The sequence below is a fragment of the Pseudopodoces humilis genome, chromosome 7 (assembly GCF_049639895.1).
Source record: "Pseudopodoces humilis isolate 2021_Gansu_Grassland_sample_001 chromosome 7, ASM4963989v1, whole genome shotgun sequence".
NCBI classification, from domain to species: domain Eukaryota; kingdom Metazoa; phylum Chordata; class Aves; order Passeriformes; family Paridae; genus Pseudopodoces; species Pseudopodoces humilis.
In genome coordinates, this window is record NC_142206.1 from 17,716,660 (window position 1) to 17,742,934 (window position 26,275).

Here is a 26,275-nt window from a genome sequence, read left to right on the forward strand (position 1 = left end):
TACTGGGAGAACACAGTACAGGAGGGGAAAAAAACCCTTAGACCTTCTGAAGCCCAGAACTGCCTCCTATGGAGGAAGCCACTGAGCCTTTCCAAGCACAGCAGTACAAAGAGGAACTTGGTGCTTGTGGAGTACTGAATGAATGCAGTTACTGAGAACATAATATTTTTTCTGCACTCTCCCTTCTAAACATTGTTTAAGACAGCAAGGATAAAACAACTGGCAATTGCAGAAGGAAGGAAGAAATCTAAACAAGTTGGAGCCATTATCTAGTTCTGCCACAGCAGCTTCTGGCTGCTATCTAGTGTGTAACTGTGTGTGTCTGAGTGTGTGAGACTCACTCAAAACCATACAAGCTCAGACACACTCCAACATTAAGATGACACAGACCAACACCTGCTGCAGCTGCATTCTATTTAAAGTACCTGACAACAAATAAAGTTGCTATGGCCAAGGAAAGAGTAAAAAGGGCTATGTGAGCAATATGGAAAAACAAGCAGGAGGATAAAACCCCACAACTAACCAAACAAAAATCCCAACAAAATAAACATCCAAAAGTTTTGAAGGCATGTATATGAAAACTTAAAAGACTGAATCGCTCTGGTCTTTTGTCACTTTATAAAGATCAAACCTTGTGCCTCATTCAAATGCATGGCATCTTTAGAACAAGCCTCAGCTGAAACATGTTATAAGGCTCTGCATGCATTCACATTTGACACAGGCAGGAAGGGTTTTTGGAGAGTGTTGGGTTTTAATACTGAAGACAGACTTAAGATGTGTTTCAGTATGACAGTCTAATTACAGGCTGCAATTTCAATTTCATTTACTTCTGTTGCATCTCGAGATGGCTTAACATTTCCCGGAGAAACAATTACAGGACAGTACTAAGAACACAATTTATTGTCTGCAGTCTTCATGAACATGCAGAATTCATTCCTCCCAACGCCACATTTCATTTCTGACCCCCCAGTGCTCAGTTTACACTAAAAATATCAGAGAGAAGTTTCTTTATACATTTTATATAGATACTGTATATTATTCAAACTTGTACAGATTTGCAACCTTAGCCAAAAGTTACACTCTAAATAAATAAATCACACCATAGTAATAACAGCTACTATAATGATTTAACCAATAGTGTCTGGAGACAAACTGAGGCTGGGATTTTATCCTTCTATATACTCTGGATATAGAGTTGCAAACAATCTCCTGGCCAAAAGGTATGGGGATTTTTCTTCTTCTAAAATAAAGACCCAAACAGGGGTGAAAGGGATGTAACCCAGGGACAGAATGAACCATGAGGTGACAGCATATGTTGTAGCAATTATTCTAGTTCTGATTATGGCCCCAGTGATGAGAAATCCTGCGTAAGAAAGAAGCACTGGCTAGCGTTCAGAAGTCTTCAAGCCAAGAAAAGAAGGAAGAGTAATAATGACCAAAATTATCTCACCTGCCTTTCTTCCTTCTCTTTGTAGGTCAAAGTATTGGCTGCAATAGATTTAGTAGCTGTCATTGTCCAGAAGAGGAATGTTTGCAGCCTTTTGTCTCACTGCTTTAAAGAGGCCAGTTTGTCCACTCCTGTAACATGGCCATATCCTGTGGGGTCTACTCACTGCTTATCAATATGACAGCAAACATACCTAGTGCTATTAAACTGCTCTTGTCATGAGCAACAGAAACAGTAAGCAATTTTAAAATTATATCTATTATTATCTATTATATCTCAACTTTTAAGGTAACTTTCTTCCTCTTTTAACAGCCTTCTGAACCTGGTTTCCTAAGGAAAAAAGAAGATTATGAAAAAGAACTGTGGTGGCTGAGTATCCCATGAATACCTCATGATCCCATTTCCCACTGTTAGCCTGATCTGACAAATATGCATACTTCTAAAGTCATTAACTTCCTAAAAGTTTTCAGAAGGTATGCATTTAGATAGCAAATGTAGCCCCTAGCAATGCCTTCACCAGGAGATAGGACTCCGGCATGATTCTTAGTCCCTATTAGACATCAGATCCACACAGCAAAGGGGCTGTATGAATAGTGCCACTATGGAAAAAGCTCTAATTGGTGCCCATACAAATCAGACATCAGGTAATACAATCCTCTCCCTCATGCTTGAGATCAGCCCTCAATAGTTCTGCTTTTCACGGAAATGCCATTTTTTAAAGTCTGTAATTCCCACATCAAATTACTCTCCTTTCTTTAAAGGCAATGTTCCTCAAAAGTACATCCTTAGAGAAGCCTCAGAAAGATAAGATGTCAATCAGACTGAGCAGTTTCTGGAAGGGGCAAGTAACAAAGGAGAATCAGAAACTCAGAGGCAGCTAGAGAAAAGGACATTCTGGGGTAAACTTCCCATTTTTTAATTACACAGAAGCAAAGTCTGCTTTGCTGATTAATCAGGCTTTTGTCACTATCAACATTTGAACTTTCACACATTTGAAAATACACAGCCTGTCTTACTTCTAATCAAACTTTCTTCTGGGAGCAGCATCTGGCTGGTGGGGCTGTGACTGAGGTGTGCAGAAGGGCACCCAGCAGCTGCAACTGGTAAGCTCAGCTCCATGGGATGAGCTGCAGCCCTTGCCCATCAGAGGAGACCGTGCACACATAATGATGATGAAATGGGGGGCCTGCTTTTAAAATGGCTTACTGCTCTATTGGTAATTCTTTTTCCACTAACTTAAGACTGCAGCCAAATATAACCACAAAATGATTGCTGTCCTCAGCCACTAAAAGTCTGTAGAGTTTCTGGTTGTTTAAACCATCAATCTCATTCAGCTGACTGATGGAGAATGCAGATGAAGGACAAGGAATCCACTTCAACAAAATCAGCTGATTCTCTTACAAAATTCTCCACCTTCCAGCCAACTGCTCTTCTCAAGCTAATAGTGTCAGATGGTTTCCCAACAAGGTACAGTGAAATGAAGAGACACCCCTCTAGCCCTACCCTCTGGCCAAATTTGGCCAGGATCACTCAAACACAATCCAGTACCCCATGGTGCATTTTCAGACCAAGCTGTTCCCTTCTCCAGCTGTCCTGCACAGTCAGTCTTCCACATATTATAAACATTTGCACAGTTCTTACAAGACAACCTGTGCTGCTGGAGTGCAAGGAAGTAAAATAATGCCAGTAATGAGGGATTTCTCATTTCTATTACTTTCTCTCCTTTTAATTAAATGTGAGTAATGTCGGCAGTATCACCAGTGCACCAGGCCAGGAGTACTCATTGGTGCAGAGCTTCTCAAACTGTGGTCCACAAACGACCAGCATCAGCAAAGACAGAGGAAGAGACCCAAAGCTGGACCCTACAATCAGACTAAACAGTTTCTTGGGTTTTTTCCCCACAGAAATCCTGGTGCATTCACTAGTGCTACCTGCCACTTCCTTGGCTCTGTATTTCTTTACATTTCAGAGTTGCGCTTTGTGTCTCACAAGCCAAGATAAAGCATTTACAGGTCTGTATCAGTTGGGAATTTAATATGGACCAAATGGCAAAAGAAAGCAAAGTGCCTTGCCTCACCTCTTCATCCAGAAAGGTGGAAAGCAGAGCTCCAACTGCTCATTTCAGCCACAATGTGTCCAGCAGACAGCAACTCCCAAGTTTTCAAGAGAGTAGAGACTATACCCCTGCATCACTGGGAGCCTACCCAATTAAATTAGAGCTTTCACAAAACTTTTGGAGAGCTTTGACTGCTTTATAGTGCATACAAATGTAGTATGTTTTAACAATAGAAAGGAGACACATGGTCAGTTTGACAAATAATAAATTTCTTTGCCTCCTTTCTCTTTGCTGCTATCTCCTCTTTATAACTAGATTTCTAACACAACAGCATTTTGCTGCTGAATTTCTCTAATGCTTAAAGCATTACCTGAAGAGCCAGCTATAGCTATTCAGTTTTTTGAAGGGCAAACTGCTACCTCTCTAGGTAGTTTCCCTAGCACAGGATCTAAGGACAGCACAGACCACTGGCAACACAAGTACAGTTAGCACATTTCCTTTTTTGAGACTTGCAGGTTTGGGAGCTAGAAGTTGAAGCAAGTGGGGATGCTGCATAAATCAAGGGGATTAAGGGAATGATGCTTTTCTTTCTACAGAACTCTCTCAGCCTTTAGGATATATCCCACCTTTTTTCACAAAAAAAAAAAAAAAAAAAAAAAAAAAGAGAAGTCACCAGAGCCTTGGATTAAAAGCACAGAAAGATAAAAATTTGCTTTACTAACTGTGAAAAAGTGCTGGATGATTAGAGGACAATGTGGAAAACAAATGTTCTTCCCTGGGTATGTCACAGAGAAATAAAAATATTTCATTATGAAATAAAAATATTCTGCTCTGTGATCATCTGATGTGATATTCAATCTCTAGGGTTCAGCAATTCAGCAAATGAAAACTGAACTCCATAAAAATGAATGAAGCAGCCATATTCTGTATCAGGTGACAAAAGTTATTTTGGGAGCTTACACACCAGTGAGAGCAGTGATACAATGATGGCTCATCTGCATCTGACACTGTTCCAGGGAATGGCCTATGAATGGAAATTCCCATTAGAGAAGCAGTGCTGCTCTCTAATATTGTTTTGCCCATGATTCAGGACCTTAATACCCCAGAGTAGCTGCAAATGCACCAGAAGCAATTTGCACAGGACTCCTCACGGAGAAATGAGTTATTTTAAGAGTATCCAATTCTTTTCTCTACAATAATAGCTACTAGTCTGCTGTACCAATGGACTGATTCAGCATCAACACAGACAAGGCACTTCAGCCTCTGACACTTGTGAAGGCTCTTTGTGCTCCCTTTAACCATCAGAAAGGGGAGGAGAAATTTGCTCTGTTTTCACAGTTATATGACAGCTTTTAAAAATTTTACAGCATGAGCACAGCACCTAATCCAACAAAGCCTGCCAAAAGCATTTAAAATCAAGGTCTCAGAGAATTTGCTTCCTATAAATTCACCAGTATTGTAAGAAAAGGATCTTTTCCTCAGAAATGCAGCATAAATCCCACTGGAACTGCACAGGGCTGAGGACTGTTTTCTGTCACACTGTGGGAAAGACAGCTGAAAGTACTGGGAAATAGGCTGTAGGGATGCACAAAATGAACTTGAGTTAAAGAACAGGAAGAAGAAGGTGAAAATATGATTTTTGACAGAAATCAAAGCATTTTCTCAAAACAAAATGAAGAGCACGAGCAGGCTTTAATAGGCATCTAATTAATTTAATGCAATGACTACTTTCAATACGTGAAAAAGAAATTCCTCCTCCTAGCTAAACTATTGCCTGTTACTAACCAACTACCTAGAGAAGGGTGAAGAGGAAAGGTGGAGCCAGCAAAACTTCTGTGAGCATGTAAGCAAAGAGAAATCCTATATTCTTGCAGAGATGCTTTTCCTTTAATTTCACAAAGTAAAACATGACAGATAACTGAAAACAAGATGAAAAATAAAACAACAGTATCATCAACCTATAATCGTTCTAAGATTTCTGATCACTAGAAATGGAAATTTTTTCTCTTTTTAGTAAGAAGAGGCTAGCCAGTACCTTTAAAAATCATCTCTTTTTAGTTACTTTCTTCACTGTGAGAAGGTGAAGTGCTGCATCTATTATAACTACATGCTGTGCAAAACTCATTTGGACATGATCATCATCCATCACTCCTGCTGTGCAGGTAGCATGTGAAAGGGAAACAAAACAGAGATCGTGCTGCAGTATTTGACACCACCCACTCCCCTGCTCACATGCTTCAGTTCACCAAGAGCCCCACTGCCACACAGGTATTCTCTTTTTGGGACTCCTGCCTTTTTCTCTCCCTCCAAGCATAGCATGGAGCAGCTTTGATAGTTTTAGGGGGGAGACAGAAACCTTTCTTTCTCTCCCAAAGCAGTAAGGCTTTCCTACTGAAAAGCATGCCAAAGATACATTATTATTTGCAACCTTGCCTTTGTAAATACACACACATTACTTGCAGCAGTACCTCTTCTCATCACATGGATATGTTTCAGGGGAAGATGAATATTGCAAGAGAAATCAGAATGCCTTGTATCCTTTGAGGCAGTGCTGTGCACAGTTCTGAAAAGAGCTATTAATGCCAGCATCCTACTTCTTTTCTCCAGCTCACACTTCAACTATCAGTGCTATCTATAATCTCAACCAGTGACAGTCAGTAGAAGCACAAGACCTTAAAAAAGCAAGAAAGACAGAGTTTGTCTTTTTCAGAAAGCTCTTGAGTGAGCTGCAATAAATATTAGACAATTTTTAGGGAAGCAGAAGCAACCAGAGTTAAAATTGAAAGATGGAATGCAGTCTTAACAACACTCTTTCCACCAGCTCACCTAGGATGCAAAGAGAGCACCCTCCTTGTGCTTCACAGCTCTGGTTAGTGCTGTGCCAGTTCAGGGGACTTGCACTAGTTTATCAGATCCTGACTCTTGCTATGACTCGGGTCAGCAGGAGCTGCCTGCACTTTGTGTTTCCTGATGCACTGCAGCATGCCTGGCTTTGAACAGCTGCACAGCAGCGCACACTAGAGAACAGCTCTCTCCATCTCACTCACAGCCCTCCAAGCACCTCCAACAACTCAGGAGAGCACAGACAAGCAGTAACACAGACACAGTAACATCCAGCTGCAAACACACACCCTCTCCGTAAGTGCCACGACGGGAGACAATACGCCTTATTTCCCTCAGCATGTTAGTAAGCCACTTGGGAGGAACAAGCCATTTAAAGGCACCTCCTGAGGATCTTGTAACAGACCTTTCCACATATGGACAAGAAACACTGAACTAGAAATACAATCCTGCCTTAGCAAACATGTTACTTCCTTTTTTACAGAACTAACAGCATTTGTGACCTGGCTCCCCCCCACACAGCACTTCCAGCTACAGCCTACACTCCATTAAAAGGGAGTGAAGCGTCCAGCCACCCTTGTTGTCGACACCACCTCATTTATTAAAAAGATGATGACACACACATGCCTCGTAGTGATTTGATAAACTCCTGCCACAGAGTAGCAGCCCAAAAACAGAGAGGAGCACTCTGGTCTCTCTCCACCCACGTCTTCAGAAGGGAATGGCAATGCCAAGACCCACCACTGACAGTAACAGAGAATGATTCCTGATACAGGCTTTAATGTTGTGATGTACCAAGTGTGCCACCTGCAATAAAGCAACGGATGTAAGCACGTGCTCAACCTTACAACCATGAATGCCCTCAGTGATTTCTCTAGGACTATGCATAACTTTTGAGGCAAACACAGATAAGAATGAAAGATCAGGGCAAGAAAAAGTTTACAGCTCTCACTGGAACAAAGTGATGAAGGCATTCATGCAACTGACCTCTATAAACACATTCTTTTGCCTTGTACCACAGTTTTGAAATGCAGCTGAAGGCCAGGAAATGAGAGAATGAAGAAAACCCTCAGCAGTTTATCTACACAAATTAATGAGGCCACAAAAACAGCAGCCTAGGCACCACTTAGTTCAACTCCTAAGATCAAAAGCAGCAACAAGTTCACCTTCCACATCACTAAGCAGACACAAACACAACCATCTTGTGGTTCCAAACATGTACTCACCCAGAAGAGAAGGTTGAAAACAAACATTAGGTACTTGATACACTGCAGGCAGTTGTGAGCCATGCTGCACCTCTTCAGTTCTAGGAGAAAAATAAATGAGAGATCCAGGTAAAAGACAACGTATTTGTTTCCCTTGGGGGTTGTGTACTTAGCCTTGGTGGCCTTCGGGCCTGGGTTGGTATGAAATCCAAAAAAAGAGTTGCTGGCAGCCCCAAACTGGCCACCATACATGCTGCTGTATCGACGGAAGGTGCCATTTGGGAAACTGTAATCCTTGCTGTCCAGGGAAGGGCTCCTGTGATAGGTGGACTCATCGGTGCTGGACCTGCGCATGGTGGCTTCAGCTGTCCCGTTCCTGCTGCTCTGACAGCCGTCGGGTGAAAGGCTGGTGATCTTCCTTCCTCTTCCTCGCTAGGAATCCCCTATTGCTTTGCACCAGCTGTTCTTTTGTCTGCCATCCTGCCAAGGAGCTACGCGTGCTGTGCGGCAGCAAAGTTGGTGAACTTAAGTCCGCTTAGCCAGGAGTTAGGGAGCAGAGTGCTTCCACATGAGAAAGACTTCTGCACAAGTAAACATTCCCGTCACTGTCACGATCGTCCCTCCCGGCCCACCCCGCTACCAGGGAAGGAAAAATTAGAGAGAGATATACGGTACTCAGCAAAGAATTTTAAAAAAAGGAAGCGTGACCTCGCTCGGCTCGCAAATGCCATATAAAACCCCGGCTCCACATGCCACACACAAACAAGAGAGTGCCGCTGCCCGAGACTCCCGGCAGGGGCAGGAATTATCCGAAAGGCGAGCAGCTGCCGTGGCTCTTTCCTGCCGGCCACATCGCCGTGCCCCGCGCCGCAGGGCTCACTTCGCGCATCCCCGCATCCCGCTCCCGCGGCGGGCGCCCGCGGCACGCCAGCCCCGGCGCTCCATTCCCGGCGCGGCCGCCCCTCCTCCGAGCGCCGCGCCAATGGCGCTGCCCGCCCGGCCGCGCCCCGCCCGCCCTCGGCCCGGCCCCGGCCCACACCCCACCCCGCCCCGCCCCGGCCCCCGCCCCGGCCCACACCCCGACCCGCCCTGGCCCACACCCCGCCCCGGCCCGGCCCACACCCCGACCCGGCCCGGCCCACACCCCGCCCTCACAGCCCCGCCCGGGGCCGCTCGGCCCCCCCGCCCCGGAACTCTCAGCACGGGGACACCGCGCGGAGCCCAAACCTGGGTGGCTTTTGCGGGGCTGCCCGGATACACAGGCGGCGCTGCCGAAAGGAACGGGAATAAGTAAATGCTGTGAAGGTTTCGTACGCAAAAGCGCTCGGGATGCTCCGCGGGGAGCGGGGTCAGGACAGGCCTCCCCTGCCGGAAGGCTCGTTTGTTCCGCTGCAGATCCATCACCGGCATGTTCCTAATTCGCTCAGTCCCACGGAATCATCGCTCAGCACAACGTATGGCCAGCTCATTTGTCCCCCTGTCAGAACGCACTGATGAGCATCAAGCTCCACACGCTGGGGAGCGCTTGCCTAAAACCTGACAGCTCCCACAGGCAGTAAGGAGTTGAAAATGTGCCACACGCAACTTCTTCGGGAAGGAAAAATCTTACTGAAACCGTGGCAATTACAGTATTAACACTCAGGAAAGCAAGACTCATTTACCATCTTTGCCCCAAATTCCCTGTGCAAGTAACTCACTTGTCTCCGTATGTGCCGCCTCCTTATCTGTCTGCCTCCTCTCTGCCTTCCTCCTCTGTCTGCCCTTTGATTTCGACTGTAACCTACTAGAGCAAAGTCAAAAGATGGCTAGCTAACATTTTTTTAAAAGGCCTGCCCAGCAGAGAATTAATCGAGATGAAAACAGGCTTCCTTCATGAAGCATCTAGCCAGTCTCAGCGTAAATCAAGAGACATGGGCACCAATTAATTAAAAAACAAATTAGTAAAAGTAAAATGAGCTGGTTTTGCACATAGCCTGAGCAGTTCGCCCCTGCAAACCACCCTCTAATTCTGTTAATTTACAAACTGCAAACTTAGATTCTAATTATTTCTCTTCATTTCCTCCACAAACTATAAATACACTGACCATAGCTGGTGCAAGCTTTAGAGAGAAAGAACCTGAGCACAAAACACAAAGGTAATAACTCCTGAACCATCTGTTTCAGTAACTTTGATGACTTACAGTTTTGCCACTTTTTGATTTCCTTGCCTCTAAAATTAGAGTTTTCTACTCCCCTCCCTTTCCTGCACACCCCCTTAAAGGAGTCTTCCTTCTCTAGCACATAAAGATGGTCCAATGGAAACAGATCTGTTCTTGATCAGAGTTCCCAATATACTATTAATTTTTCCTGTGATATCAAACAGTTCTGCCTCCAACTTTTCTCCTCACCTGTATTACAACTAGACCAGTTTGGTAATAGAAACTCAAAAATTATTCAAATATCTTCTACATTTTCTGCCAGTACACAAAAATGCCTGTGCACAGAGCACTATATTAAATGGTGGAAGTAAAACTGGGTATAGCTCAGCACACAAATTATGCTGAAACAGTGACAAGTCAGATAACTGTTATTTAACAAGGGTGCCCATGGTACCGCATTTAACAGTGGAGAAATAGGCATATTTACTGAAAACTAGACAACTGAAGCCCAAAGGCAGCTCATTGCTATCTGGATAAGAAAAGGGTTAGAAACCACTTGCTTTCACGTTTCCTGAAGGCAAGAAATCAACAGTTCTTAAGAGAATTAAGTCCTTAATATGTGTGGAATCATTAATAAAGCCAAGATCTAAGGTAAAGAAAGTTTCTACTTGTTTGTTTTAAATAAAATGTAATAAACATCAAAACACGGGGGATATATTTCAGACAGATGCAGAAAATGCTTGAGGAAGGCTGAGGTCCTAACAATAAAGGATACTTTTTCTCCAGCCTCTTTTCACCATCATTCCTTAGCACACCTCATGGAAATGACAACTTTTTAAAGGCACTTTAGTGTAAAATGCAGTTCTCAAATAGTTGCCGTTCTTTCTCATAACAATACCAACAGCTAATTAGAAACAGAGTCATTTGGGATACAGACATTACAATCATTCTTTTATTAAATCTTCCACACCAGGAAACCCAGTCAGAATCACTAGCCTAAACGGGAAATCCTTGAGACAGCAATGTTGCACCAACAGGCTAACTGGAGCTTGGATGACATGCTTACATGAGGGAATGATGTCCTGCATGGGAACTGGGGGAAATCAACAAAAGGAGAAGGGCTGTTGTACTCTGCTCTTGCCCATCCGTGGTGTAAAGTGAATGGAAGGGGCATGCTGAGACCCACACTGACATTTAAGCTGTTTAACAATACAGTAATTGTTACGAATGAACTTTGTTAAATTAATGAAGAATAAGCTTTGGAAGCATTGCATCACTGGGCCGTTGTGTCTAAAGGGTGACCCAAAGGTAAATTAGAGCTTTCACTAAACTTTTGTTAATGACTGAGCCTAAAATCCCAGTGTGGACCTAGTGACCTCTGTTCACCTCTGCTTAACATCTATTTTTTCTCTCCCCAGCTGCATCTCTATATTCCCATCCTGTGGCCAATTCATATTGATTCCTCTACACAAGAAAGCAAGCACTGTGCAGTCTCGCCAGCAGAGGTTCAATTTGTATTGATTCTGGTGGCACGCTACCATTCAGGTTATAACAACTCTGTCCCTGCCACTTTGAGTGAAGGGCTGGTAACCCTTCACTGTCTCCAGCCAAAACCCTGGCCCTGAAAAAGAAGAGGCAGCAGTCTCACTCTAATGACATCAGGTGAACTCCAGGCAAAAAACTGTAAAAGGTTTGGGCATCAGGGGCAGATCTCTTAACTGTCTTATCCCTCACACCCTTTCTCAGCTTCGGCTTTCACCTGAAGACACACAGCTACTTGTTCAGACCACGCTTTGCACCTCACCCTGAGCTACAGCCACTACAGACCCCACACCATGCTCCCACCTCCCTTATTATTCTTTCTCTTCTTCTTTCCTGATTTAACACTCATAACCACCAGCCTTCAGGTCACACAAAATGCAGCACTAATTCACCTCAGATTTAGTCTCGTAAGTCCTTTAATAGTTGCACTGGTTTTCCCCCACTAATGTTTCTCGTCACTGTCTTCAAAATTCTGTATACCTGTTCCATCCTCCTAATGAAACAACCCACTTTGAATTAACCTCAGGAGACTTTGTTAAGATGTGATCCACGAAATAAAATTTTAAAGAACCCTGGTAGAAGATATTTGTGAATTACACTATATAAAACAGGCTATGGATGTGACAACTGTTCCTGTTCTACAACAGAGGGGTGTGCAAAGGCATGCACACGACAAGTGACAGTTCATTCCCAGAAGCTTTAGTGAACAACTAAGGTCAAACATTACTACAAGAGCGAGATCTTTCTGTGAGTTACTAACTTGCTTCACACAAAGTCAGCTAAGGGTGATCAACTGATGAATACACTCCAAATGCTCAACTTTTTAATTTCATGTACATACAGAGATCGCCACAGAAAAGTGTTAATCAAACCTGCCTGGCCCTGCCTATCTTTTTCTTCAGCAACATGCCTGGAGAGAAATCCCTTGTTTCCTCACCAGTGCACTCTTTGCACAAACTACTGTTTGGTTATGTTTGATTCAGTGATGCAGGTTTTATAAAAATTGTACCTCTTCCAAAAGCCTAAGAGAAATATTATCTCTTCTGACTAGAGGGTGAACCAAAGTCCAGGGCCAAGCTGGCTGTTTCAGCTAGGAGGAAAAAAAGCCTTGTGATGGAGTCTGATCCGTTTGCTTTTGTATATGCATTTTTCATGAACAGAAATGACTAAAAAAGCAAAGCAAAGGGAGTGAGAATATGATTTTTAACCTGACAGCCTCACGCTGCCACAGGTTTTCAGTCTCTGCTCAACCCTGCCCAGGACTGTTTAGTGTCTTCCTAAGTGACACAGTGGGATACAGCACACCCTCAGATGTCACCAAGCTGAGTGGTGCAGTTACCACACCTCAGGGATGGGATGCCATCCACAGAGATCTGGACAAGCTCCAAAAGTGGGCCCATGGAAACCTCATCAGGTTTAACAAGGCCAAGTGCAAGGTGCTGCACCTGGGTTGGGGCAACCTCCAATATCAGCACAGGCTAGGGGATGAAGGGACCGAGAGCAGCCCCACCCAGATGGACTTGGGGGTATTGGCCAGTATGGCAAGCAGGTTCAGGGGGGTGATTCTGCCCCTCTGCTCTGATGAGAGCCCATGTGGAACAGTACATCCAGCTCTGGAGTCCTCAGTTCAAAGAAGACATGGACCTGTTGGGAGTGGGTCTGCAGGACAGCCACAAAAGCTTTAAGAAATGGGAGAGGCTGAAAGAGTTCAGGTTGTTCAGCCTGGAGAAGAAAAGGCTCCAGGGAGACCTCACTGCAGCCTTTCAGTACCTAAATGGGGCTAAAACAAAGATGGGGACAGGCTTTTTATAAGGACCTGTAGTGATGGGATAAGGAGTAATGTTTTTAAACTAAAAGAGGGAAGATTCAGATTATATATAAGGAAAAAAAATTTACAATGAGATGATGAAATACTGGAGGAAGTTGCCCAAAGAGGTTATAGATGCCTATCCCTGGAAACACTCAAGGTCAATTCAAGCAGCAATCAACAGTTTTCCTCCCTAAATCCTGCTCTCTCCTAAAAATTCACATGGTGCAATGAGTCTGCACGTGTTACCAAAGACTTTAAGCAAGGAGCAAGTGGGTCAGGAGGGGAGCCATAAAGCCAGCTCCCAAAGCAAATGCCAGACATTGTTAAAGCAGCCCCCTAAGAAACAGGTAAATCAATTAATATCACTTCTACTCTGGACTGCAGGTCCTTCGGCTCAAAGAATATTACCATTAGGCATTAAGCTGAGGATATCTCTGGACTATTTTGTTTTCAAAATAAAGAGGAATGCTTTTAATAAATGAAGCAGAAGATAGTATGCTTCACTGCAACCTCAAACTTACCACATGCCTAAGAACCCAGACCTTCCCTTTTATTTCCAGGGTCCCTGCTTGTCTATTAACAATTTCAGTATCTGTAAAAGGTTATTGTTGGAAAGAGGTTGAGCCCTGGATTGCATAGGCAGGAGAAGACAGTCAGACATTCTAGATATTTCCTCAGCTAATACCAAAATCTGTTGATATTCACAGCTGTACCTACAACTACTTGAAATATTTACTGATGCCTCCAACAAAACTTTGGAAATACATTCCAGTCACAAGCAATTTCACTTATATTCACTTCAGGGTTGGTTGGTTTGTTGTTTGTTTGGTTTTTTCATTTTCTTTCTTTTTTTTTCTTTATAAATAAGGAAATTTGCATTAAAAAAAAAATCTTCAATACTTAATAGCTCATCTCCTTCTGCTCACATGTCACCTGAAGTCATGATCTTTGGTTTATAGCATAATTAGTTGCTATGGAAATAACATAATCGTAGACACAGAGAAAATATTCTAGGTATGACTTGAAATGCTCTTTATTTAAGCCTGTGCACAAGTAACTTTGCAGAACCCTCATTCCTTTTTATGTGCATTTATTTGCATAATTGCTGCCATCACCTCTGCCTGTGCATTCAGGCTCACTGCTATTCCCACATGCATGACTCATGCTAAGGGCATTTACTTCACCTATACTGGAGCATCTGTGTGTTCATACAGTGCTGAGAGTGTACATACACACAGAATAGCTGGTGCCAAGTCGAGACTAAATAAATAAAAATAAAAAGTAAAAATAAAACCTCTTAAAAAATTATCTGGTATCGGCCCCCAAAACCCTGTGCACCACGGAGCTCCCTTGCCATTTGTGCACTCTGGGCTTTTGTTGTCCTGCTCTTTGCTAATGATTTCTTTGGTCCAATAGTAAAAATTTTTGAGTAAGAAGATTCTTTGTTTCCCCAGGAAATTCTGCATATTTGAGCCCAACACAGAGAGGATTATTGCTGCAGATGAAGAACAAGCAGTGCCAGTCTGCAAATTCCTGAAAAAGCAGAAAGCCCGTTTCCCTACTAAGGTCCTCAGTAATAAAGAATGAAAGAGCAGACATAAAGAACCCATCTGACATCCTGTACAAGAAGAGTTGTAGCCCAAATAAAACTTTTGTTAAGACCTATCTTTGCGGTGTCAGCAGGTCCCAGCAGCTCAGATTCAATTTATGTGCTAGTTTTCGTAAAATCAGGTTACTTTCTCTAACCAGAGAGATCAGCTGATGTTCAAAGAAACGCCACTTCAAACACACATGTGGTATTCAGGATCTTTCTGTCAAGTATAAAGCAATCAGGCATGAAAATCTTTAAACTGCACAGTTCCGATGAAAGGAGAAAGTTGTTGTGAAAGCAGAAGCAGACAAAACAAAACAAGGACATAGAAAAACTCGAGGACTCAATAATGTTCACTAACTAGTGTCTACCTTTTAACATCTTTATGGATTTCTTCCTTGGAGACTCAAAATGGATTCTCTTCTTGTCTTGCATCCTTAAAAACAGAACTAAGGTTTTGCACGCATATGAGCATGAACCAAAGTTCACATAACCATATTTCAGCTCCATTTCCAAAGCAATGAAGGCCCAGAAGCACTTGCTGACCTCACAGGCACCCAAGCGAGCGCTCGGCACATTTGAGAATCAGGTCACAGAGAGCCTGTTTCAACTGAGTACTCAACCACGGTTTTCACTGCTTTGAGATATTCATGCACTGAAATAGTAAGCACTCATTAAGTGCTTCACGAGTGTGGCTGGACATAAGTAGGAGAAATGCAATGTTTCTAAGGCTCCAGATCAAGCTGGACTCTGCACATGCTGCTGTAGCAGAAGGAATTCCTCCCTGAGCACACACCTTTGAAGCTGCTGGTCCACAGATCTGCTGGCTGGGAGGTGCCTTCAGCCAAAAGAAAATGGTTTGAAATGGGGTGAGGAGCTCTCCTACCAACAACTCAGTCTGCAGATGGGAGTGAGCACACCAAGACCCCAGGGCCAGCCAGAGCAGTGATCTCTGCTGCTGTACTGCAGGGCCTGCATCCTTCTCTTCATAGCCAAAAGTCCTCAATTTGCTCACAGCTCCCTTACGCTCCCCTTCCAAAATCCAAAGGTGTGCTGGAGAGAGCTTAAAATTAATAAATTGAAATATAAAAGAGATTCCAACAAATTAAGAGAGTATTAAAAAGGGAATAATAAACAAAGCCACTATGTGATAATTATATATTGAGATTAAAATGTAATGAACTTGTACAAAGAAAATGCAAGTGGCCATATATCTTCTTACATATTAGATTAGCAGCTATTGTTTCTTTTCTTAATACTGTATGGAATCACCAGAGTTGTATCATCCCACACAGTAGAAGTAAACAGCACTGGATCTCTTATCCTTGACATCTCTGTAACCACTCAAGCAAAAACAAAGGAGCTTCTCTATTATAAAATAAAAAAATGTAAAAATTCTGGGTAGGAGCACAAGCTTTGGCTTTCTGATTTGCTATTCTGAGTATTCGTAACAGTGAACAGTCAAAAATAACTTGAGGACTGCTAGCAGCAGACACATTTCAATACATATTTGAACAGACAATGCATACAAGTAAACAATTTAAAACAACAGCCTAGGATTTACAGACCCAATATTATAGCAAGTGTAATAGTGATAAGGCTTGAAATAAATTCTTTTTATTCTTTTGGAATAAAAAGTATCACCTGCACTACAAACCATATATTTGTATTTAGTTCTTCACATCGCCACAAACCACCTCTTTTTATATGTTGCTGTAAAATCTGTAAGTAAACTCACATTCCCAAGGGTACATCTACACAAGAAGAGGCACCTGTATTTTAAGGCAGCACAGGTGTCATATCCTTTCTGCAAAACATACCCAAATTCAGTTACCAAAACGACACAGAAATAAGGATATAACTTAGAGCTTTAGTGATACAGAATGAAATATAATTTGAATTAAGATGCTCATTGTAAAGGTACTGCCAAAGTATCTGTTTAGTCTTTTAAGTCATGTCATGGGGTGACTTTACCTTTACGATAGTTTCAGGAGCTGGGAGGAAGTTGAAGCTGCGAGAGACTGACGGGAGTCTTTTCTTGTGACCAATTATTGGTCATTTCTGAGAATTGGTGGCGGTTTTAACCATTGAGAAGTGAGATCAACTTGTGAACACCACCTTAAGATGTAAAGCCAGGGCTCTCTTGTTCTCTTTGGTTTCTGGCTTCTGAAAAGGTAACAAGGCTCTGTCTTTGTCTCCTCCCCGCCCCTCCAGGCCGGACAAGGCCGCAGAGGGCAGGGGTGGGGGAGAAACGGAGCCGGCCAGCCTGGGTTTGCAGTTTCTGCTGCTGAACTGAAACCTGACACCATGAACACCTGCAGCTTTCCAAGATTTTAACTCTTTGACTATTTGGATGAGACTTACAGATTACTCCTTTTTCCCAGAGAGAGATAAGGAAGAGAGAGAGAGAGAGAGAGAGAGAGAGAGAGAGAGAGAGAGAGCGAGCGAGAGAACATGAAAAAGACATCATAAAACCATCAAAGACAGTGAAGAAAACAATTACATTTTAGATGGGGAAGACAGATTAAGGAGATGCTTTAATAGCTGAAATATTTTTCTTTTAAAGCTATGGAGATGGAGAATAGTGTTCTGAAAAAACTCCTTTAATTCATGGCAGAGTATATTGGGAGGAATGGAGTGTCCAAAGTGTAGATTTTGAGCAAAAGGTGGAGTAATTTTGATACAGTGAAGTGCTGGAACAGAGGGGAGAAGTAATAGTTGCCTCTCAAGGCCCCAAATATTCAAAGAGAAAACTTCTGTTTCCAGAGAGGCTCACAGAGACAGATGAAGAGAACTTTTGCCCTTGAATAACTCATCCTTTAAAATGCCATCCCTAGACTCATTGACCCATAACACACCTCAGAGTGATGTGAAATGGGAGGAGTGAACTGATGACAGGATTTCCGGGTGGCTGGCATCAGAGAAATAGAAACCTATAACAGAAATAGTTTTCTTGTGAGAAACTCCATAGATTAGCAGAAGAAGACTTCTGTTTCTCTACAAAGACTGATGAAAAGACTCTAGCAGGAATTGGGACTGTTTTAAACACCAAAGTTCCAAAGTTTTTTGTCTCTATGTTGTCATGTGAACAAGGAAATGGTGGGTAGTGAGGGAGAAAGGGGGTTTTCTGGAGGTTTTATTCTGGTGTTCTTATTCTTGTAGTTTTGTTAATAAACTTTCTTTATTCCTTTTAAGTTTTAAGCCTGTTTTGCTCTTGTTCTAATCCGTATCTCACAGCAAGAAATAAGTAAATTTTCTAGTAATTTTTTAGTTACTGCTTTAAAACCACGATATTTATTTGGTGCATTGGCCAAGAAAACGAAATTAGCAAATCTAAACCACTACAAGTCATCACCTATTTTGCATACTGGCTAAGCTTCTGCCTTTAATCAACACCAAATTTGTGGGTAAATTGCACCTGAGCATTTGTGCTCACTGCTTCCTATTAGTCTGTAGTAGGCTTTCAGACATTCCCACTCTGCAAGAAACACTTGTCACAGGACCTTTGCAAAATTTAATCCTGCTAAATCTAAGCTCTAGCATACACTAAACTGCTAAAAATGCAAGGTCAACCTCTTCTGCAGTCTGACCTCCAAGCAGTTTGTTTTCTGTGTTATATTTATGAGGATGTTTATGAAGGCAGATTTATATACTAAAAAAATTATTCTGCATCAAATCACCAAGAAGCCATCTGAAAAGGAGCTTTTTCACAGAAAAAGCATATCTGTTCCATGATGGTTTACAGAAATGACAGGGAATGCACAAAGAAAAACCAGGCCTCCTGATTTTTCTATTCTGCATTCCTGCCTTTAAACAGGACTTCTTATTTGATGGGGAAAGAAGGCCTCCTTAGAAAAATATTTATTTTACACTTATTTCCAGATACCTAAAGAGCATATTAAGCTTCTGCATAGCTCTGGTGTTGCCAATGATATTTATCTCAAATAACACATGATTATGAGCCTATAAAACTTTAATTAAGATGCTTTATAGCCTTTTGTAAGTGTCACCCAAACCTATGCTGTAGGGTAAACTGTACTTTTAATTTCTATTTGTGATGTTTACACTGTGCAAAGAGATTCATTACAGTAAAAGCTAGTTATTATTTCTTAGAAGGCTATACAAACTCCTTGGTCCAAGTCCATCTGGATAAACCAAACAAGTAATTTTTGTTTGCTTCTGTTCTGCTAGGATTTCTTATGCAGTTAGCCACTAAAAAAAATAAAATTCATTTTTATGAGTGGTCATACTCAGAGGAGGTGGCATTCAATTACTTATGAAAGACAGAGGCAGAAGGATTGAGTCCAAGATTCCCTATACCACTGTGGAATGGGATTTATTTATTGGTCTGTTTAAGACAGGGTGTGACAAGTGTAATAGGACAGATGTGACAGGGCATTAAAGTTCCAAAAACTGGGAAGAAAGAAAAGCTGACATCCCCACCAGAGCCTGCCAGGACTCCCTGCTGGCCTGCCAGCTCTGTGGGGCAGACAAGCAGTCCCAAAGGTATCCTGGACACCTTTTCCTTCAGACAGGTCTTAGACCCTGTCCTACAGTAAAATGTGGTGCATCTCTCTTGCCTAACAACACAACAGGAAGAATTTCAAGAGAAACACAACCCCTACTGACAAATTTTTTCAAATGCAACCCTAAAAAAAACACAAATCAGCTCCTCAATAAGCAATTGAAAATAGAAAAATGACCCTTTTAGTGAGTCCCCAGCACTCACAGTGCTGCATGTGGCAGTCTGATGGCAGCTTCAGTCCTGGTACAAGCCCAGCATAATCCTGGCCTGGCCTTAGGTGCTGCTCCAACAGCAAACTCTGCTAGAATGGGAACCAAGCCAAAGTCGGTTTTTGCAAGACAAGGGTGGAAATCTGATTTTCCTTCATGGAGTAAGTTACAGACCGTGCAAACTCAAGCCTCTTGCAGCTGGAAGCTGACAGCTTCAGATGAGAGGAATTTATCATTATTATTTTAGTATGAGAGCAGCTCCCTGATTGCAACTTGACAACTCAAGTTAATTAGTTGATGAAGGGTCTGATACACTCTGTCTGGCTCCACATCTGTGGACGATGACACAATCAGTAGAATGAAATCCATACTTAAATGGTCTTTGGTCTTTTTAATCCTAAACTACAGATCACAAAATCCACATAACAAAACCTAGAGATCAGAGGAATTACACAAGAGGTTCCCCTTTCCCTGGCCCTCAGGACAGTCTGGTCTCTGCTGCTTAGTGAAGCTCATAAACAGACAGACCTGACTTCAAAAGCATCCTTTTTTCTTCCTGGACTCCCAGTGGTTCTCAATAATAAGATAACTGGTTTGAGCACAGCCTGGCAATGTTCCCTTATAGCTGCTTTCCCCAGCAGGGAAATACCAAGCTGCAGGTTTTCCTCTGCTCCTGCCAAACACCAGGTGGGATTTACCCACCCTGTCAAAGGGATTATGTCAAGATCATTTGGCCCCACTTACCAATGTTCTGATGCTATTTTGCACCAAACCTTACAATCAGTTTCCGTTCTTACAAACTGACAGCTAAAATAGCATGTGAGGCCATTATGTCCCAAGCTCCTAAGAAATACCAGAGAAGCACAAATGGCAGGGAAATCTGGCTGGAAAGTGATCTGTGTGGGGCTGGAGCCACTGTAAGCCACTAAGCAGTGAGGATGGGGTATTGCCTGTTTGGAACAAGAACAGGCTGCTGCTGGCAGATAGACCTGGAGATTTGGATCAGTGGGAGCTACTGCAGAAATTCAGCCAGCCCTCTGCCAGACTCCACATGTAACTGTAGAGCACAGCTGTAAATCCCTCCACAAGAAAAGCATTTTTTTCCTGTCTTTCCTATTCAGATTTTGCACTTTTCAGGGCACAACTTGCTTCTGTCTCCCCATTTCACTTATCACCTAGGAAGATGAACTGCACTTAAAAATCCTCTCTTAAATCAAAAGCAGAAGAGACAACACAAGAATCCCTGGGTGTATCTGAGATGTGGTCAGAGGTTGCTGGAGAGCAATCAAGAGAAAGGAGGTTGCTTCCTACAAAGACAATGAAATTCCAAGACAAGCAGCTCTTGTTCCCAGAAATGATGAGCAGAGTATGTAGCCCAGCAATCATTTCACCTGGGCCTCCCCAGTTCTGAAAGGGGCTGCAGAGAAAGGCACAGAATTATGGGCACAGAGCCACTATTTAAGAGATGTACACAAGAAACAGAAATGGCTGGGCAGAGAACCTGCTCCTGGCATGCTTTAATCTCATTTTAATCATCCACACAAGACTTTGTCAATAGAGCCTGTATCCCGCTAACAGAAACATTTCAATCCTGGATCATTGCTTGTCTACACTCCTTGAAGCAGCATAAAAGCAGATGAAGTTTTTTTTGTGTATGTTATAGGACTGTTTCCTCCCAGTCTGACAGTAGCACAAAGGAATTAGCTTCAACAGCTTTCCATGATTTAGGTTTATTTTTTTGACCATGCTGAGTTGTGACAGAAGAAAGGTTCCAGTGAGGGCCATGCTTTATTCTACTTCCACTAGGCTGCTACTGAAAATCTTAGGATGAATCAGGACAGCACAGATGCTGCAATGATGTTTGAGCATTCAGGGGACCTCAAAGATTATTTTTTATTATTACAATCTAAACAAACACCAAAAACACTTTTCATGTTGACATTAATTTCTATAACATGGCTTTAAAAACAAAACAACCCCAAAATTCAATAGAGTGTACCCAGGATGGCAATGCCTCAAAATTTGAAGCAGAATGTTGGCATTTTTCCCAGGAAAAAAATATATACCTGTGTATACACACACTTTTTATTTTTTTGCAAGATCAATGAAGCTCTGGGGTTTATTCCCACCTCAGTCAGTCAGAGGCAGAGACAGGCTGGTCTGTGCGGTGCATGAGCATTTGAGACGGAGTTTGATAACCTGAACTCTGTGTGTGTGCATCAGAAGTAGTGAACAGAAAACTCTCTCAAATCCATGATGCTGAAGCCTTATCCTTCTTACCCAACACAGAGATCTTAATTTGAGGGCTGCCTGTGCTTCCAGGACAGAGTTATTAGGCTATAATAGGCAAGCTCCTACCAGCAGGCTGATGAGATTAAAAGAATCCCCTTGGTCATCCCCAGCCTGTTGTGAACAAATCCCTGCACTAGCAGCAAGCCTGGCTAAGGTTCTTCTGTGAGATCAGGTTACAGAAGCTCCTAATCTTAAATCCTCCACCCAACCTACTGCGATAATGTCCGCAGCTCTGTCTGAGCCAGCCAGAAGTGTGATTCATTTTTTGTGGTAACAGGGGAAAAAAGAGGCAGTTCCACACACACACCCTTACAGACTCCTGAAGAGGCATCAGAATGCTGTCCAAAACTTAATTACATGGCATGACAAGCTCTGACAATTAGCTAAGTAGACTGCTTGATGGCTAGGATTTTAAATAAGGATCTTACAAGGGGGAAACTCTGGAACAGGCATTGCTACTGTCATAACATTCTGAGCTGTCATGAAACCACAGGACAACCATATAGGCTTCACAACTGTGGCTGAAAAGGAAAGAAAAGACCCTAAGGGGAAAGGACCTATTGAACTGCACCTCTATCTCACATCCATCATCAGGACATCATATCCTTCCAAGAGGGCAAGAACACAGGAGGATTTGGGACTGCTCCAGACTCCAGGTGATCCCCATTGAAGCAGCAAGAGACCAGAACCATGGCTTGCTCTCACCGGAGCTGGAAGAGGTGTTCTCTGTCAAACCATGTCAGATGTCACAGGCAGGTCAGTCCCTGTACAGAGGTCAGCAGGCCCAGCACTCCTGACGCTAGCTAGATCTGAAAGTGCGCTGCCTCCAAAACCCCCCATGTTTCCACTCCAAACAACTCTGAAGGTTGCTGCTCCTCCATCACTAAAGAGATTTGGCAAAGGGCTTTTAGCTGCTGCACCCCATTCTGATGGCTGCTTGTAGAAATCAGTTTCACTCGCACTGCTCTCACCTCTTTGGGATAAGAAAACAACGCTCCCACTTCTCAGATTTCTCACTTTGTGTGCAAAGGAGAGGGACAGAGAGGCAAGGATTTCAGGATAGTAAATACTGAGAGTGACCTGACAGCAAGCAAATCATCACTTTGTAGTGTTCATGGCAACAGCTTCTGGCATTGCAGGCAAAAAAACCAATTCATTACACAACAAATCAACTACGATCTTGTATTTACAAGTGCAGCCAATTACTGTACATGCTGTGGTGACTAAAAGTCTTATGCTATCATTTACAGATTATCTATGAGATGACTCAGTTTTATCAGTGTATCTTTTTAATGAAAAAATAACTGGAGAATGTACTAAATAAATAGCGAAGATGGGTTTCAGTGGAAGCTGGGTGCCTGTTTCCCTCCTATGTATGTGAAAATCTGCCTCTCACAAGTATAGTATTTTAACATTACTTAAACATATTTTAGTCACAAAAAAAACAATGTTTCAAATATTTGCTTCACAATTTGCTATTCTTCTATGATACATTGGTTGGCAGTTTCCTTTCCCTGACTGGATTATTCCCTGGACCTTTCAAAGGTTTCAGGTTGGTTCTGGATGTACACTTATAATGAATATATTTTAACAAGCATGTGTCTGTGTATACACTTTCACAAAAAGCTAGATTCTTAAGATTTTCACAAATGCCCCTGAGAAATGGTTAATTTAAAGATTTTTTTATATTTATTTTAAAACTTCTTATTTTGGGGTTGGACTTTGTCAGAGTTGAGTGGCAACTTGCCAGCTCATTTTTCTTCTTTAGAATCAAGATCAAACATCTCTCTAGATAAGAGCATTGAAGCACTGTTCACTTAAACTACATCTGCTTTTAACACCATATGCTAATTAACCTTTGAGTTTCTATACGAATCCCTCAGCGGCTCAAGCTCCTCAGTCATGATTCAGATGTGTAAGCAAGATTCTCAGACACTGCAAAACAACTTAACTACAAGTAAATCATAAGCACTGGATGTTTACACCAATTGAGAACCCAGCCAACCGTCTTAAAATTGCAGAGGCTTCCACTCAGGTAAGCACCACTGCTGAAGTATTTCTCCCCCACGGATATGCTGCCTTTTTCGTTCCTGTTAATGCAGTAAGAAATATCTGCAGCAGCATTTCTGAACTGTGCTCTGGGATTTGCTTAGAATTCTCCTTTCTTTGAGCAGGGGCTCTGTTTACACGTTTCAGTTGAGCTCTGCATGCCAAGGCTCAACTCACAGAGTTGCTATTGCTGGGCACAGGTGAGATGCCTTTCCCCAAGCTGTCACCACCCTCGCTGGAGAAGCAGTTGCCAGCCTGGCCTCAGCGTCTATGGGGGACCCTCACGTGTCACAATGCTGGGCACCCTCTTGCTCCTCCATCTGGGAGCACAGCCGTCCCCCTTCCCTCTCAAGGCGAGCAGCCAGGAAGGGCCAGAAGTCACCTCACACTGTTATTTGCTACCTGCCAATCCACGTACCAGAGCCAGCCTCATCTGAGAATCTGTCTTTTGGATTGAATTTTCCTTTCAGGCAAAGGGTTAGCATAACACTGCTGCCAAGTGTATGTTTTGTTATAGCTTCCCATTGCTGCTGAATATTATGGTTTATTCCATATCAGGCTGTCCACCACAGCTCTGTTTAATGTTTTTCGAAGTGTTTTGAAAGACACGTGGTCTAAATGAAGACTGCCCAGGACAGTGGCATGGTGCAATACTGCATGGAAATTTCCCTAAAACAGATAAGAGGAGGAAGAAGAATGGCTTCCTGGGATAAAGACCAACACAGCCATGGCAATGAGAAAGCTGGTGGGATTTATCAGCTCAACTAGCGCTTTTTCCAAAATTCAAATATTCTTCTCCTTCTCCTTGTGCAGGCTAATCTAACACACACTGAAGTCAGCGGGACATCTACCTATGAGACTGAAGGGCACACAGGCAAACTTCAGAGAAACTTTTTCATTTAGAGAATAACAAAGTCATCTCCCTGTAGATGTGAAAGAGCTAAATATCAGACATCTGCAGCTACTTTACTGACAGCTGCCCTTCTATACTGATCCTCTGGTGCTCAAAAATCTTAATGTGCCTCCCAATGTGCTGAACAAGAAGATTAAATCTGACCTTTAGAGAAAAGAAGCAAGGGAAAGTTTGGGGTCAGTCTACTTTGCACATGAAACAACAGAAAGGACTAAGGCTTTGTCCCTAAAAATTACACAGGCTTTCACAATAAAGCCATTTCAGCCATTCCATTTCTTACATAATCCTCCAGTGCTGGGTACATCACTCAATCCCTGTGCTTCAGTACTGCTCTCCAGCCCTTTGTTTTTTATACTATCTCCCATCAGCTTCTTGAGGTTTCTAGGTAGCAGTGCAACACTACTGCAGATGGGCATGCTCTATGACAGTAGCAAGAACAGCATGATGATAATGACATGGAGGAGGTGCCCAGCACACACCTGACATACAGTTATCAGCTGAGGCACATGAACACAAACTCGTTAACACAAAATGTATGCTAAGATGCTTTTTTATGGTGTTAGTGGGTACCAAGAAAGATCTTTTCTAACTTTATTGTTAATTACCACTGTAACAACTACTAGTCTTCAATAAAGTGTTTTCTGCTTTTACTAGAAGAGGAATTACATATAGTTAGTCACTCCAATGTTATTTACTCTGTGCTCAATCATTACCCCATCTGGATGAAAACTCACTTCAACCACAACAAGTATTACAACCCAGGTGTTGATTTGATTCCCATGAGACAGGTCCGAAAACGGAGGTCTCCCACATTCCTATTATCTTGGCATTGTCCTGGAGTAGTTCACTAACAGATAGCACTCAGTAGAAGTGAGAGAAAACACCACAGAAATGGGGAAACACAGTATGGACACGTGGTGATAGTGAAGAGGAGTGAGACATGCTGTCATCACATAGGAAGAACTTAGCTTTGCTTAAAAAAAATCACATACCAAAAGGAGCTGCTAGCCACACAGTCAAAGCCAAGAATTTCATTGGATTTGGGTAAGCAGTACAGAACAGCTTCATATTTCTAAAACATACAGCTTTTACGGAGTGGCAGCTACTGCATTCCTATCATGCTGATGCAAAACCACAACACTGGAGCCATTTGTCCAAAGTCTAAGTAAATTACAGAGTCTACCCCAAGCCCTGCTCTGCCTTTCCTCTCTCGACAGCCCCTCTTCTCAACATATTCAAGTGTGTGTGCAAGAAGGGAACTAGTGTTCAGCCACAATGACAAGTCTCCACGAAAGAAGGGTTCATCCTTTATAGCTGATAGAGATGTATGGTGGAAAGGTGCAAACAAACACCTCTGAAGCCAACCACCCAAATCATATAATCAAGTTTAGGGGCTCAGAATGCTATTTTAGTCAAAAAAATCTTTTATAAGATGTGCATGTGGAAGCACAATGCAGTGTAGGCAGGTACTGCAGTACAAACTAATATTCACTAACAAGCTAGCATTCTCCAAAAGCCAAATGACACCTCTGCCACAGGGATACAACAAAATAAAAGGACGTGTCAGGTGGATTTTGGAAGTGGATGTTACAGCAAGTAAAGTATATATAAAATAAATATCAATAAACATACCCTGCAACTGCTCCTTTTACTCTTT

At 42.5% G+C, this 26,275-nt stretch overlaps 1 protein-coding gene across 11 annotated transcripts in view; it reads right to left on the reverse strand.

The window, feature by feature from the left end:
• The window catches only part of TSPAN4 (tetraspanin 4), a 427,450-nt gene that overhangs the window by 178,940 nt on the left and 222,235 nt on the right, over positions 1 to 26,275 (reverse strand). For 8 of the 11 annotated variants that reach the window (XM_088057603.1, XM_014252145.2, XM_088057600.1 and 5 more), the window contains one exon: positions 7,571 to 7,650. The exons of 2 other annotated variants lie outside the window; for them this stretch is intronic. In XM_088057603.1, coding sequence (XP_087913729.1) covers positions 7,571 to 7,633 — 63 coding nt within the window. In that variant the 5' untranslated portion in view covers positions 7,634 to 7,650. Of the gene's footprint in view, positions 1 to 7,570; positions 8,105 to 26,275 lie in introns of those variants that run through there. One more of the 11 variants, XM_005522365.3, reaches the window with a different exon arrangement.